The sequence below is a fragment of the Megalobrama amblycephala genome, linkage group LG21, assembly GCF_018812025.1.
Source record: "Megalobrama amblycephala isolate DHTTF-2021 linkage group LG21, ASM1881202v1, whole genome shotgun sequence".
In the NCBI taxonomy this organism is placed as follows: Eukaryota; Metazoa; Chordata; class Actinopteri; order Cypriniformes; family Xenocyprididae; genus Megalobrama; species Megalobrama amblycephala.
In genome coordinates, this window is record NC_063064.1 from 2,127,114 (window position 1) to 2,143,058 (window position 15,945).

Below are 15,945 nucleotides of genomic sequence, written 5' to 3' on the forward strand. Positions count from 1 at the left end.
TTTATTTAAATGTACACAGTTTAACACACACACACACACATATATATATATGCAGATTAATTACACTTTTGTCCATCCAAGGAAAATATATTGAAACTAAAGTTGATGTCACTTTATAGTATGCCACTTTTCCTTATTTGTGTATTTTTAAAGTGTCTGATTGTGAGTCAATAAGAGGGAATTGTGATGTTTATCATAGACGCGATTTAACAATGCCATTTTGATCAGCGCAGTCTTATTGTAACTGCGTCATTAGTTTACTGTGTTAAGCGATGTGACTTATTTCAGCAATGTTATACAGTGCTCTAATCTATTGTATTTCTACATTTGTAGGAAAACAAACACAAACATCCACACAAACTGCTCAACATCACAAGTTTGTATTTCTATCAACAGGATTACAATATGTTCTTTGTAAATCTGCCTCTTTTTAATGGAAGAGCATGGCTGGAAGGTGTAACGCTCTCACTTCTATAGTAATTCCTTTCAGTCATCAGGACAGAGAAACATAATGATAAACTTTTGAGAACTAAAGCAAAACTCTCACTTTCATTCTCACATTTGTTTATTTGACAACAGGAACTGATGGTTGAGGATGACATGAAAAACAATAAGATATTAAATTACGAGAAAAAAGTCGTAAAATTATGAGAACGAATTCGTAATTTAATGAATTTGTTCTCGTAATTTAATGACTTTTTTCTCATAATTTAATGACTTTATTCTCAACATTTTATCTCGACTTTTTTTCTCTAAATGTAATGACTTTTTTCTCATAATTTAATGACTTTATTCTCAACATTTTATCTTGACTTTTTTCTAAAAATTTAACGACATTTTTCTCATAATTTAACGAATTTGTTCTCGTAATTTAACGACTTTTTTCTCGTAATTTAATGACTTTATTCTCAACATTTTATCTCGACTTTTTTTCTCGAAATTTAATGACATTTTTCTCATAATTTAACGAATTTGTTCTCGTAATTTAATGACTTTTTTCTCATAATTTAACGAATTTGTTCTCGTAATTTAATGAATTTGTTCTCGAAATTTAATGACATTTTTCTCATAATTTAACGAATTTGTTCTCGTAATTTAACGAATTTGTTCTCGTAATTTAATGACTTTTTTTCTCATAATTTAATGACTTTATTCTCAACATTTTATCTTGACTTTTTTCTAGAAATTTAACAACATTTTTCTCATAATTTAACGAATTTGTTCTCGTAATTTAACGACTTTTTTCTCGTAATTTAATGACTTTATTCTCAATATTTTATCTCGACTTTTTTTCTCGAAATTTAACGACATTTTTCTCATAATTTAACGAATTTGTTCTGGTAATTTAACAACTTTTTTCTCGTAATTTAATGACTTTATTCTCAACATTTTATCTCAACTTTTTTTCTCGAAATTTAACGACATTTTTCTTATAATTTAACAAATTTGTTCTCGTAATTTAACAACTTTTTTCTCATAATTTAATTACTTTATTCTCAACATTTTATCTTGACTTTTTTCTCGAAACTTAATGACGTTTTTCTCATAATTTAACAAATTTGTTCTCGTAATTTAACGACTTTTTTCTCGTAATTTACCGAATTTGTTCTCGTAATTTAACGACTTTTTTCTCGTAATTAATGACTTTTTTCTCATAATTTAATGACTTTATTCTCAACATTTTATCTTGACTTTTTTCTTGAAATTTAACGACATTTTTCTCATAATTTAACGAATTTATTCTCAACATTTTATCTCGACTTTTTTTCTCGAAATTTAATGACTTTTTTCTCATAATTTAATGACTTTATTCTCAACATTTTATCTTGACTTTTTTCTAAAAAATTAACGACATTTTTCTCATAATTTAACGAATTTGTTCTCGTAATTTAACGACTTTTTTCTCGTAATTTAATGACTTTATTCTCAACATTTTATCTCGACTTTTTTTCTCGAAATTTAATGACATTTTTCTCATAATTTAACGAATTTGTTCTCGTAATTTAATGACTTTTTTCTCATAATTTAACGAATTTGTTCTCGTAATTTAACGAATTTGTTCTCGTAATTTAATGACTTCTTTCTCATAATTTAATGACTTTATTCTCAACATTTTATCTTGACTTTTTTCTAGAAATTTAACGACATTTTTCTCATAATTTAACGAATTTGTTCTCGTAATTTAATGACTTTTTTTCTCATAATTTAATGACTTTATTCTCAACATTTTATCTTGACTTTTTTCTAGAAATTTAACGACATTTTTCTCATAATTTAACGAATTTGTTCTGGTAATTTAACAACTTTTTTCTCGTAATTTAACGACTTTTTTCTCGTAATTTAATGACTTTATTCTCGATATTTTATCTCGACTTTTTTTCTCGAAATTTAACGACATTTTTCTCATAATTTAACGAATTTGTTCTGGTAATTTAACAACTTTTTTCTCGTAATTTAATGACTTTATTCTCAACATTTTATCTCAACTTTTTTTCTCGAAATTTAACGACATTTTTCTTATAATTTAACAAATTTGTTCTCGTAATTTAACAACTTTTTTCTCATAATTTAATTACTTTATTCTCAACATTTTATCTTGACTTTTTTCTCGAAACTTAATGACGTTTTTCTCATAATTTAACAAATTTGTTCTCGTAATTTAACGACTTTTTTCTCGTAATTTAACGACTTTTTTCTCGTAATTTACCGAATTTGTTCTCGTAATTTAACGACTTTTTTCTCGTAATTAATGACTTTTTTCTCATAATTTAATGACTTTATTCTCAACATTTTATCTTGACTTTTTTCTTGAAATTTAACGACATTTTTCTCATAATTTAACGAATTTGTTCTCAACATTTTATCTCGACTTTTATCTAGAAATTTAACAACTTTTTTCTCGTAATTTAATGACTTTATTCTCAACATTTTATCTCAACTTTTTTTCTCGAAATTTAACGACATTTTTCTTATAATTTAACAAATTTGTTCTCGTAATTTAACAACTTTTTTCCTCATAATTTAATTACTTTATTCTCAACATTTAATCTCGACTTTTTTCTTGAAATTTAACGACATTTTTCTCATAATTTAACGAATTTGTTCTCGTAATTTAACGACTTTTTTCTCGTAATTTAATGACTTTATTCTCAACATTTTATCTCAACTTTTTTTCTCGAAATTTAACGACATTTTTCTTATAATTTAACAAATTTGTTCTCGTAATTTAACAACTTTTTTCTCATAATTTAATTACTTTATTCTCAACATTTTATCTTGACTTTTTTCTCGAAACTTAATGACGTTTTTCTCATAATTTAACAAATTTGTTCTCGTAATTTAACGACTTTTTTCTCGTAATTTACCGAATTTGTTCTCGTAATTTAACGACTTTTTTCTCGTAATTAATGACTTTTTTCTCATAATTTAATGACTTTATTCTCAACATTTTATCTTGACTTTTTTCTTGAAATTTAACGACATTTTTCTCATAATTTAACGAATTTGTTCTCAACATTTTATCTCGACTTTTATCTAGAAATTTAACAACTTTAATCTCGAGATGGTTTTATTTTTTTATTATTGCTTGGCCCTAATCCTCTTCCATAGAGTAGTGTGTTATTAAGAGAGAAAAAAATAAAATTTCAGAAATAACCTGTCATGCAAGTCAAGTCACTGTCAAGTAGGATGTTTGATTTACTTTTAAAGCTTGTCAGTTTTATAGATTGATTAAAAGTTACACAATATTATAGAGCATTTTTTTAAATTTAATTTTAATTTGCAGAAATTCAATAAAAGACATTTTAGCCTTTGCCACATCATCCAAAAAGTTTTTAAAGAATATTTGATTTGTGTTTGATTAGAGCACAGTTCAGATTACTTTTCCCCTCAGCACTTTCCAACACAAACACTTTACTACACCAATCATTTGTCCTGATATCAGTGACTTTAAACATCTCATAAGGAGGAATCAGCACCTCTTCCTCAAAAGAAATAGAATATTTTGTCACCTCAGCACCTTCATAATCATTGATTTCAAAACAAGTTCCAGTTTCAGAACGTTTTCCAGGAATTTTTGCATATTTCTGCGCTTCTCTTTTATCAAGAGAAAAGGATGCAAATGAGCCAAAACGAAATGTCATGCCTTTTTCTCCCACAAATTTAGAATCTGTACCACGATAAATAGTTGAATAACTCTTCTTTTGTGTTTTCTTCAGAATCTGTAGTGCTTTTGTTAACAGAAAGTGAAGTGAAAACCATGTAAATGTCTCGTCTTTGTAATTTTTTTTTTTACCAGTGCGAACTGCTGCATTGAAGTCTACATATACTCTATTCGAAGTGTACACATACATAGCAATTAATTGTTTCCTGGTCAAGTTATCTTCTCCTGCTTTGAATTGATTTTCTCCAGCTTCCCAAACATCTTTAAAGTCTTCAGACTTTTCTAATTCTTTCTCTAGATATTCTGTGTTCACCAGTTTCTCCATTTTTTCTGTGCAACCATCATACAGGTCATCATCATACCGGTCATCGAAAGATGTGTCCAGTTCACTTCTTTTTCCTACAGGTGTCAGATAAGAGAAGACACAAATGAACCTAATCTTATACAAACATTTGCACTTCTGATATCTAAGTTAAAGGATTAGTTCACTTTCAACTGAAAATTAGCCCAAGCTTTACTCTCCCTCAAGCCATCCTAGGTGTATATGACTTTCTTCTTTCTGATGAACACAACTGGAGATGTATTAATAAATATCCTGACACATCCAAGCTTTATAATCGCAGTAAGCGTCACCAAATGAGTATGAGCTGAAGAAAGAGCTTCCATCCACATGCATCCATGATAAACATATTCCACAAGGCTCCGGAGGGTTGATTTCAGTGAGATATCAGCCATGAGAGGTCTTGGGAAGGGTTAAATTCCCCATATCTTAAAGGCTGAAAGAAATACGGCTTCCAGGAGTGTGTTAGTATATGAGCTAAAGAAACCTGTGCGCTGCTGAGATCCCATAAGATGGAGTACAGGAAGTGTGAAAGGTAAGCGTTTATCATTGATGGCTGGACTTTCCTTTTTAAGACCGTTCAGGAGAAGAATGATAGAGGGATTTTTGAGAAGGCTCTGTGTCTCGGGAACCAGATTTTAGAGCTTTAATGGATGAGGGCTGCAATTTTTAAGACTCAAAACAATGGATGATGAAGCCACATACAGTAGAGATGTCAACTAGAACAGAAGAAACTGCATGTGCAATACAGATTGAAGAATAGTAAGACCAGACAGAATCATTGGTTTTTATTGTGGATTTAGCCAGTCCTAATCTCAAGTATTGGTTAGCTGAGGAGGTCAGGTGCTCTAGAGCGTCATTTAGTCGAGGATAGTTAGACTGAAGGGAGGGCAGTGGAGGCTTGATGGAGAAGCGTCTGGCCATAACCGTCTGAATTTGAATCGAGATAATGAATCAGCAATTTTATTGTCTAACTCTGGTATGTGTGCTGCTTACATAGTGAAATTACCCAATACACAAGACCAGGTAAGACGTCTGATGAGTTTATTAACTCGAACTCTCCCGCCATCTAGCTTTAAAATGAATCACGAGTATCTGCTGGGTCACATGACCATCCTTGAAGTGACCATTGCATGTAGCAAGAACATTCAGTTGTTCACCTTCTCGAAGTGCCCTTAAAGGGCGCAAAAATGCCGTTTGGAATTTGAGGCAAGAATGAAGCAGTTGTTTATGAACGAGTCATTGAATCTTTGACTCAACCAATTCATTCAAAGCTCTGAATCATTTAGTAATGAAACCAGTGTTTCTGTGATCTTTGGAACTATTTTCACTGCTGAAATAGAACAAAAACAGTCAATATATATATCAGTTTCAATTATCATGTGACACTGAAGACTGGAGTAATGATGCTGAAAATACAGCTTTGATCACAGGAATAAATTATATTTTAAGGTATATTAAAATAGAAAACCATAATTTTAAATTGTAATAATATTTCACAATATTATTGTTTTTTCTGTATTTATTATGAAATAAATGCAGCCTTAATGAGCATAAGATACTTTGTTCAAAAACATTAAAAATAGTAATGTATCCAAACATTTGACTGATAGTGTGTGTAAATATATATATATATATATATATATATATGTATATATATATTAAAATTTTTAATGGTAACACTTTAGTTTATGTTCCAATTCTCACTAACTAGTTTATTAGCATGCATATTACTAGGATATTGGCTGTTTATTAGTATTTATAAAGCACAGATTAATGGCTTATTCTGCATGACCTTATATCCTTAAAACTTAAACATAAACAATAAAACTTAACAACTGACTTACTAACTATTGATAAGCAATAATTAGGAGTTTATTGAGACAAAAGTCATAGATAATAGTGAGAATTGGATCCTAAACTAAAGTGTGACCTTTTTAAGAATAAAATAATTGAGATACTTTAAAAATTAAAATATAAATGTTACTTTTCATGGCAAAAATCAGCAAACTATTCTTTGGTGTGCAGTCAAAACTGACCTATATAAGAGTATAATAACAGTATATTGATTGTTAACAGACGTTCAGCAACATGAAAAGGCCAAAGAGCCGCTGATAGTCGAGTGAAAGCCTCGTTCGGTTCTGAAAGCCGAGGAGAGTTAGTTTACAGCTCAGTACAGCAGCTGTCTGTCTGTTTCCTAAACAGCACATTTTACTTAAAGTCACGCGTCCTTGTAAACACAAACCCTGTTGGATGATAGAGCAAAAAGCAGCAGAATGAAACACAAGTAGATGCTTGCTAAAAGCATTGCTGTTGATGTCACGTGACTAATACCATTTATAGAAACTTTATTTTTAGGTCTCTTGAAGCCAGATGAGCCTCTGAAGTAATGTGAGGGTGTGAAGAGCTGCTGAATCACCTCAGATCAATGAGAACAGAGTAACTGGAGACCTGTAGATCAGCTAATACACATTAAAGCAGTGTGTGGAAGGGTTCAATATGAAGACTTCATGGCTGTGAAGATTCAAGTCACAAACCATCACAGGCGTCCAAACCAGCTCGAGTTGAACCTTCTTTTTATTGCAATCATTTGAACAATGACAATAACATATTAATTACATCAAATCAAATGTTATGATGAACAAATATAAAAAGGAGAGAAAGCAGCAAGAAATTCACAATAAGTACAAAAGTTACAAATTATTCAAAGAATAGATTTGAGGCTTTAAAATAATTAAGTTTTGTTCTGCTTTATTTATTTTAATGTATACAAATAGTGACCTATTTCTATTTTAAAATGAGCAAAATTAGTTTTTTTCCCCTCTTCATTTATATTTTTGGCTTTTTTTCCCCATATATAATGAGTAAATTCACAATATACCAAATTTTGAATGTTTTGACCTCATTACAAATGATGCAAAATGCTTTCATTTTTATAATGTCTTAATAAATGTCTTAATACATTTGCATGACATAAGGAAAAAATCATGGTTTTGTAAATCATAATGACATAAAAAGTTAAAATATTATGTCATACTAATCTAATTTTTCAGATGAAAAGTCAAAATTGTCACAAAAAGTCATAATTTCGACTTTAATTCCATAATTATGATTTAGTATGTCTTAATTGTTACTTAGTATGTCATAATTTTGACTTTAGCTCATAAATGATAATAATCATCATGACTTTTTGTCATAATTTCTATAATTGTCTATAATTAATTTCTCTTTGTCATAATTTCATAATTTCTTTTTATATCATAATTATGCCATAATTTCGACTTTTTGTCTCATAAATATGACTTTAAGTCGGAATTTCTACTTTTTAATGTCATAATCTCGACTAAAGCACGAAATGGGCTTCATAGAAATCCTGCTGAACTGAAAGAAAACTCAAAAGTTCAATCTCTTATTGAGGTGCAGTTTTATCTCTCACCACTAGATGGTACAAAAACACCTTTCGAAAAAATTTTTTTTTTGCGTTTACTTATGATGTCATGATAATTTCAAGAGGGCTTATAGTAATAATAGTTTGTGAATCCAAATTTCAAATTTACATATAGAAATGTAATTTTTGGCTTTCATGAATGTGAAAAGAAAAATGATATTTATTTTATAAACCTTATTTTTCTGTTAGCCAAATATCACATTCATAAATGTAAATTTTCAAAGTGCAAACCTCTTGTTTTTAAGATTTAAACATGAGATGAAAATGTATTTTGACTCAAATTAAAAGGAAAATATCAAAATAAAAACCAAATTTATGTTACTTGAAATTATAAAATGTTAATTGAAAAAAAAAAAAAAATTCCCATGGCAACATATTTTAGTTAGTTAGTTTTACATGATGTACTTCTAAAATTTTTAAAACTAAAAAAACAAGAACTAATATACAAACACATACAAAAAAATGTAAAACCATAAACATTTTTGTTACTTGAAATAAAAAAGTTTACTAAAATAAAATAAACATTATTTAGTCTTTTTTTCATGGCAACATTTCTCGTTTTCATTAGTTTTACTTGATGTACTACAAAAATTACCAAAACTAAACTATAATAAAAATTATGTAGACTTGTAATAAATAAATAAATAAATAAACAAATAAATAAATAAATAAAAATGAAAAAACATACAATATAATTACTAAAACTTTAACTTAAATTAAAATGAAAACAAACTAAATTTGTTAATATTTATACAAATTAATTAGTAACTATAATAGTGTGTACTTTTAAAGTCTATTGAATTCTGGCAAAAGAGTATAATTCAATTTAGAAAATTTGTTTATATTGGTAACACTTTATTTTAGTTTTACATATGTTACATGTACTTACTGTCGTAATAACAGTAAATGATGCATAATTACTTGTTGTTTATTTTTTTCTAAGTACTTAAATGTATAATTACATTTGAATGATTTGCAATTTTTTGTTTTCTCAATGAGACTGAGGTAGCCTACGAGTGATTGAGCAGCACAGGACACACACTTCAGTAAAATAACAATGAAAGAAGAAGAAAAAGAAGAAAAAAAGGGGGTCATAAAACAGATTCGGAGTTAGAAGAAAGGTGAATGTTTTCACAGAAATCAAAATGTTATTTTTGTACAATATCACTTAGACTACTCTAAAAATAATAATAATAAAAAAACTATCATTTGCTTGTACTCAGTTTTTAAGTCGGAAGGTAAATGCAACTGAAGTTCTAGGACATAGAAATGTAATTTTAAACTATCAATAAATCTGGAGGAGGAAGGGGTGTACAGACTGAAGCTTCTTTTCTGAGTTGTGTCTTTACTCTCCAGCACATGCACACATTTATCACTGTTGTTTTGCTTTATAGATTTTCGTTTTATTTGAGATGTTTTTTCCATCTGCTGCACATTTGATCATGTTTTCAATATATAATCAATATATACAATCAGCTCTCATGGCATGATTTTGTTTCTCTTGAAAATTATTTTTTTAATATTTTAAATGTAAAATAATAAAAGATTAAGAAAAAAATATAAAACAGATTTGAAGAGAAAGGTGAATGTTTTCACATAAATAAAAATGTTTTTGTATGATATCACAAACTGCTATAAAAATAATAAAATGTATGATATGCACAAGACTTTAATATTAAAAAAGTGTGTGTGTGTGTGTGTGTGTGTGTGTATATATATACATATATGCTATCGTTCAAAAGTTTGAGATTGGTTCAATTTCTTCTGCTCACCAAGGCTACATTTATTTAATTAAAAATACAGTAAAAACAGTAATATTGTGAAATTTTATTACAATTTAAAATAACTGATTTCTATTTGAAAATATTTTACAATGTAAATTATTTCTGTGATCAAAGCTGAATTTTCAGCATCATTACTCCAGTCTTCAGTGTCACATGATCCTTCAGAAATCATTCTAATATGATGATTTGATACTCAGTTATTATCAATTGAATAGAAAGTTCAAAAGAACAGCATTTATCTGAAACACAAAGCTTTTGCAACATTATACACTACTGTTCAAGTTTGGGGTCAGAATTTTTATTTTTTGGGGGAAGAAATGAATACTTTTATTCAGCAAGGATGCTTTAAATTGATCAAAAGTGACAGTAAAGACATTTATAATGTTACAAAAGATTAGATTTCAAATAAACACTGTTCTTTTGAACTTTCTATTCATCAAAGAAAAAAAAATTGTACACCATAAATGTTTCTTGAGCAGCAGATCAGCATATTAGAATGATTTCTGAAGGATCATGTGACACTGAAGACTGGAGTAACGATGCTGAAAATTCAGCTTTGATCACAGGAATAAATTACATTTTACTATATATTCACATAGAAAACAGCTGTTTTAAATTGTAATAATATTTCACAATATTAATGTGTTTACTGTATTTTTAATACATTTTTAATAAATGTAGCCTTGGTGAGCAGACGATACTTCTTTTAAAAACATTAAAACCGATTACAAACTTTTGAATAGTGTATGTGTGCATATATATATATATATATATACACACACACACACACACACACACACAGTGCTCAACAATAATAATCCTTGTCATGTAAATCGCATTCACTTGTCTAAGTAAAAAATTTGGATTTTTCTGGTTGTAAATATAATTTGTTCTGAAGCAATGTTCTTCAACTTTGACATTTAATCTGCATATTTGTGATATTTATACCCAGAGGGCTTTTTTTTACCTTTAAAAAGGCATAGATGCAAACTCCTCACCTTTCAAAATAGGTCTGCAAAATAAACTACAGTTTTGGACATACAGGGTAACAAAAATAACTACAAATGAGCATGTAAAGCAAATAACTTAAAAAAAAAAAAAAAAATCTGTGCCCCGCCCTGCGTAATGTTCTCACCTTTTTCCCCCTTACCTGTTTGCATCCCTGAAAAGGGCATTTTTTCCCTAATGTTATTAAATGTATGCCTCATCTTTCATTTTAAGTTCTTATATTTCATAAATAAATTCAATAAGAAGTTACCAATCAAAATCATTAACACTGAAATATTACAACTGTATTAAATAATGTTATGAGGTTTTAAATATTTTTTGAATAAATGTTGGGAAAAAATTACACTTTTAAACATAAAACTAAACCGCCAGTAGGTGCGGCAGATGACCGTCTTAATGAGTGAGTCATTGAGTCATTCATTCAAACGATTCGTTCAAACGGCCGATTTACTCTAAACAGAAGGGAACATCCCTATGCCTCACTCCCTTTGAAGGGCAGATCCCTTGAAGAGGGACTTTGGAGGAAGCAGGGCACTTGTGTGTCGTCATGTAGCCATTTTAATTAAACTTGATGAATGGAGCCAGCACGGTCCATCAGCTGATTAGCTGTTCTTACAGAAATTTCTTATTATTGCTGTTAACATAGCTGATGCAAATACATTATTAATTATGTCCATCCAAGGAAAATATATTGAAACTACAGTTTCAATAACCCTAACTCTAACCCTAACCCTGATTGACTCACAATCAGGTACTTTAAAAATACACAAATAAGGAAGTGAAAATGGCATACTATAAAGTGACACACTTTTTAGTATGCCATTTGCACTTTTCCTTACCTGATTATCAAAGACGCGCTTTAACAATGCCATTTTGATCAGCGCAGTCTTATTGTAACTGCGTCATTAGTTTACTGTGTTAAGCGATGTGACTTATTTCAGCAATGTTATACAGTGCTCTAATCTATTGTATTTCTACATTTGTAGGAAAACAAACACAAACATCCACACAAACTGCTCAAATAGCATCACAAGTTTGTATTTCTATCAACAGGATTACAATCTGTTCTTTGTAAATCTGCCTCTTTTTCATGGAAGAGCATGGCTGGAAGCTGTAACGCTCTCACTTCTATAGTAATTCCTTTCAGTCATCAGGACAGAGTAACATAATGATAAACAAAAGCAACACTCTCACTTTTATTCTCACATTTGTATTTATTTGACAACAGGAACAGGCTGAGGATGACAGGAAAAACATTAAGATATCTGTTCCTCAGATAATGATAATGATACAACAAACGGAGTAGTGTGTTAAGAGAGAAAAAAATAAAATTTCAGAAATAACCTGTCAAGTCACTGTCAAGTAGGATGTTTAATTTAATTTTAAGTTATTAGTTATATAATATTTTAGAGCATTTTGTTTTTATTATTTTAATTTGCAGAAATACAATAAAAGACATTTTAGCCTTTGCCACATCATCCATAAAGTTTTGAAAGAATATTTGTTTTGATTAGAGCACAGTTGAGGTAACTTTTTTCCCCAGCACTTTTCAACACAAACACTGTGTTACACCAATCATTTGTCCTGACATCAGTGACTTTAAACATCTCATAAGGAGGAATCAGCACCTCTTTCTCACCAGGATACCTAGAATATTTTGACACCTCAGCACCTTTATAATCACTGATTTCAAAACAAGTTCCAGTTCCAGAATGTTTTCCAGGAATTCTTGCAAATCCCTGTGCTACAACTTTATTAAGAGAAAAGGATGTAAATGAGCCAAAACGAAATGTCATGTCCCTTTCCCCCTTAAATGTAGATCGTGTACCACGATAAATAGTTGAATAACTCTTCTTTTGTGTTTTCTTCAGAATCTGTAGTGCTTTTGTTAACAGAAAGTGAAGTGAAAACCATTTGAATGTCTTGTCTTTGTATTTTTTTTTACCAGTACGAACTGCTGCATTGAAGTCTCCATATACTGTATCCAAAGTGTACACATACATAGCAATTAAATGATTCCTTTTCAAGTTATCTGCTGCTGCTTTGAATTGATTTTTTCCAGCTTCCCAAGCATTTCTAAAGTCTCCAGACTTTTCTAATTCTTTCCTTAGATATTCTGTGTTCACCAGTTTCTCCATTGTTTCTGTACAACCAACATACCGGTCATCAAAAGAGTCCGGTGCCATATTCAATGCTATCTCTTCAGCAGCAGCAGCTCTGTGATCCTGCAGCAACACGAACCATAATGATCACATGATCAGTATTAATGTCTGTAATATTCAACCAGATCACAAGCTTACCTGTCCTAGAGCAGCTAAAAAGAGAAGAGCTTTAATGATCAACAGCATCTTGATTTAGTAGATCTAGTGAAGAACAGATGCTGAAAGACAACTAGAAACACAACAGCATCTCACAAACACTAAATATGTGCAAAACCTGCAAATGTGCACCAAATTCTTACAAAATACACGTAGTTTTAATTATATGTAACTGATATTTTCTGTCAGATAGCAGAACTGTCTGAAATAATCACCTGATGTTCGCTGATGGAAGAGTTATATTGACCTTACCTGAGAATATTCTTGTCTCTTTGTTATTTTTTTTAAGAGCTCAGGTGTAACGATGAGAGGAGAGAAGAAAGTAATTCACTCACAGCCTGACGACAACAGCGATCTTCAAACCAAGAGATGGGAAAGCTTGCCTTTTTATATTGGATATAATGTGCGCGCATGTGTGTATGAGTGTTCTGGAGCGTCATGTATGATAAGAAATTATGCTTAATGAGGCAGTACAATCTCTTATTATCATGTAGGCAGGTAACTATAGTAAGGAAGTGAATAAAATAAAAAGAATAGAAATTAAAAGTTGGATCAAATGTACAAGTAGGATAAATATCGCTTGTAGTTATTGAACCCCTTTGATTACAGGCATGATCTTGAGCTCTTTTGAAATGCAACCTCAAGCCTAAAATACAGACAATGAAGAAGTCTGGACAATTTTATTTTGTAGCACTAGAAGAACATCTTGTGTGGACTGGACTGATGACAAAATGCAATTTCAAATGTCATGCATTGATGCCATTGTTTTTTAGACTACTATAAAACACAATATATTATAGCAATATCAACAATAACAATTTTTAGTTGGAGTCACACATCCCAAACCTCATTCAGTAATCCGGATTAAGTGTTATATCCACATCTTTCTCTACCCTTATGCTTTTGATTGATCTAAAATAATAATGTAGAACGCTTCCGATCTTCACATTCAAGAGAGATTATATATTATATTATAAGTTTGTTTCTTGAATGTCACTACACAGGTTGCTTCCCTTTCCAAGCATTTCACCTTTTCTCTTCACAGCCTTGAATTTAAACATTTGATGATGCAAATGATCCAGAACGAACCTGTGTGTCCAGAATATCCTTATCAAATTATATTGCTATAATGTAATTGGACTTGCAGCCATTTAGTTTCTTATCAATCTGTGGTTTGTGATCATATAAAAAGGTATGTGAATACCATGTTAATGTTATAACTTTGTATTGTTCTTTATCACTGCAAACAGTAGTAGTCAAATTATTATATAGTTGCTCCCAGGAAGACAAAGACGAATATAGAAATCCAACAAGGTTTATTTACAAGACTTAAAGGTAATCCAAAAACGTAACAGTGTGCTACAACACAAGTTGACACAAGCAATACCAGACAACACCTGTCATGACTAAATGAATTACCATGACAACTAAAAGGTGGCGGGAAAAAAGGAACAAAGGAAGACATAAGGATGACATATGAAAACAAACTAAAAGTCCATGAAACTAAGATGAACATGTAACAGATACAGTATATCTGAGGCTTAATGTGTGCCACTGCACTGCCAGTTCACTTCTTTTTCCTACAGGTGTCAGATAAGAGAAGAGGACACAAATGAACCTAATCTTATACAAACTTTTGCACTTCTGATATCTAAGTTAAAGGATGTAGCATCTGGACCAATCAGCCACACAATTATTCATTGTATTTAATGAATTACCCATAAACTCACTCTCACTATCGAAGTTCTCTGAACCCATCCCCCTAAAACTGCAACCAGCATCCCAAATGTGGCCCACACAGGCCAACCTAGGTGTCCTGTTACAGATATATGGTACTTTTATGATCCGGAAGAATGCTGTGGAGACTAGTGACTCATTCTTCCTGAGAAGGACAAATAAACTCTCTTAATCCTATGTATTCTCTATATAACCACTTGGGAAATTTATAAACACGTATCCAATTTTCCCATCTTATGACTTTCCTTTTATAGGCTTTATTCTATGTATTAATTCTCTCTTTTGAACTATTTTGGTATTAATGTTCCATAGTTGCAAATGTATAGTTAACTGAGATCACATTGGCAGCATGTTTGGTATCTACGGACTCCAACTTTCATTTCCTATTTGGTAATTCATGTTACATGTTACTAACTCTGTGACATGTTAGTATTATAAGAATCTAGAAGGTTATTCTCTCATTCATCCAATCCAGTGTCTTATGCTAATATCTTGCTACAGAACAAAGACTCGTAAAACTTCCCTCTGAAAGGGAAACTCCTTATTGGCTCAGACACCTCAAGAGGGTGTGACATCTTCACCCCTTATATTCATTGATCACAAGATCAAAGCCCCTTCTCTTCGTGCTCTTCCTCCTCTTCTTCTCTTTTACTGACAAATGCTGATGTTAAGATGATGCTGTAAGAAGCTAGAAGCTTCTAAGGAACCCCAAGCTTGTGCCAGGCCTCGGCCTAGACCTTCCATTCACCAAAGATCCTCTGAATCCAACTGGTTCTCTTTCATCAAGACAACATCAGCAAAGATTCAACGGGAGCCTCCACAAATTGCATCAGGACAGTTTTAATTCAACTTGGAGAGACATGCAAGTATAAAACTTAGTCTCATTATCGGATACATTGAGTATCCTTACCCCTTTTAAAGAAGGGCCTGTTAAAACTAAACTGATGGTTTGCTCAAGGCTGTTGATCTGCTGAATGTCCAACAATGCTGTAACTTCTTGCTTCCTGTACTCTGCTTTAGCTCTCTCTCTCTCTTGGTAAACTGTATGCATGTATGTGTGTGAATGTTAGAGTAGTTTAAGTGTTTAGTCTAGTTAATAAAGTCTTGTTCATGTCACATGTAAAGTTGTCTGTGTTTTGTGCTCATAT

At 30.7% G+C, this 15,945-nt stretch overlaps 1 protein-coding gene across 1 annotated transcript; it reads right to left on the reverse strand.

Moving 5' to 3' along the window:
- Positions 1 to 11,868: 11,868 nt before the first annotated feature.
- On the reverse strand, positions 11,869 to 13,159 carry LOC125256554 (NAD(P)(+)--arginine ADP-ribosyltransferase 2-like). The gene has a single exon (XM_048172631.1). The coding sequence runs from the start codon at positions 12,926 to 12,928 to the stop codon at positions 12,218 to 12,220; it is 711 nt and encodes a 236-aa protein (XP_048028588.1). The 5' UTR covers positions 12,929 to 13,159; the 3' UTR covers positions 11,869 to 12,217.
- Between the last annotated feature and the right edge of the window lie 2,786 nt (positions 13,160 to 15,945).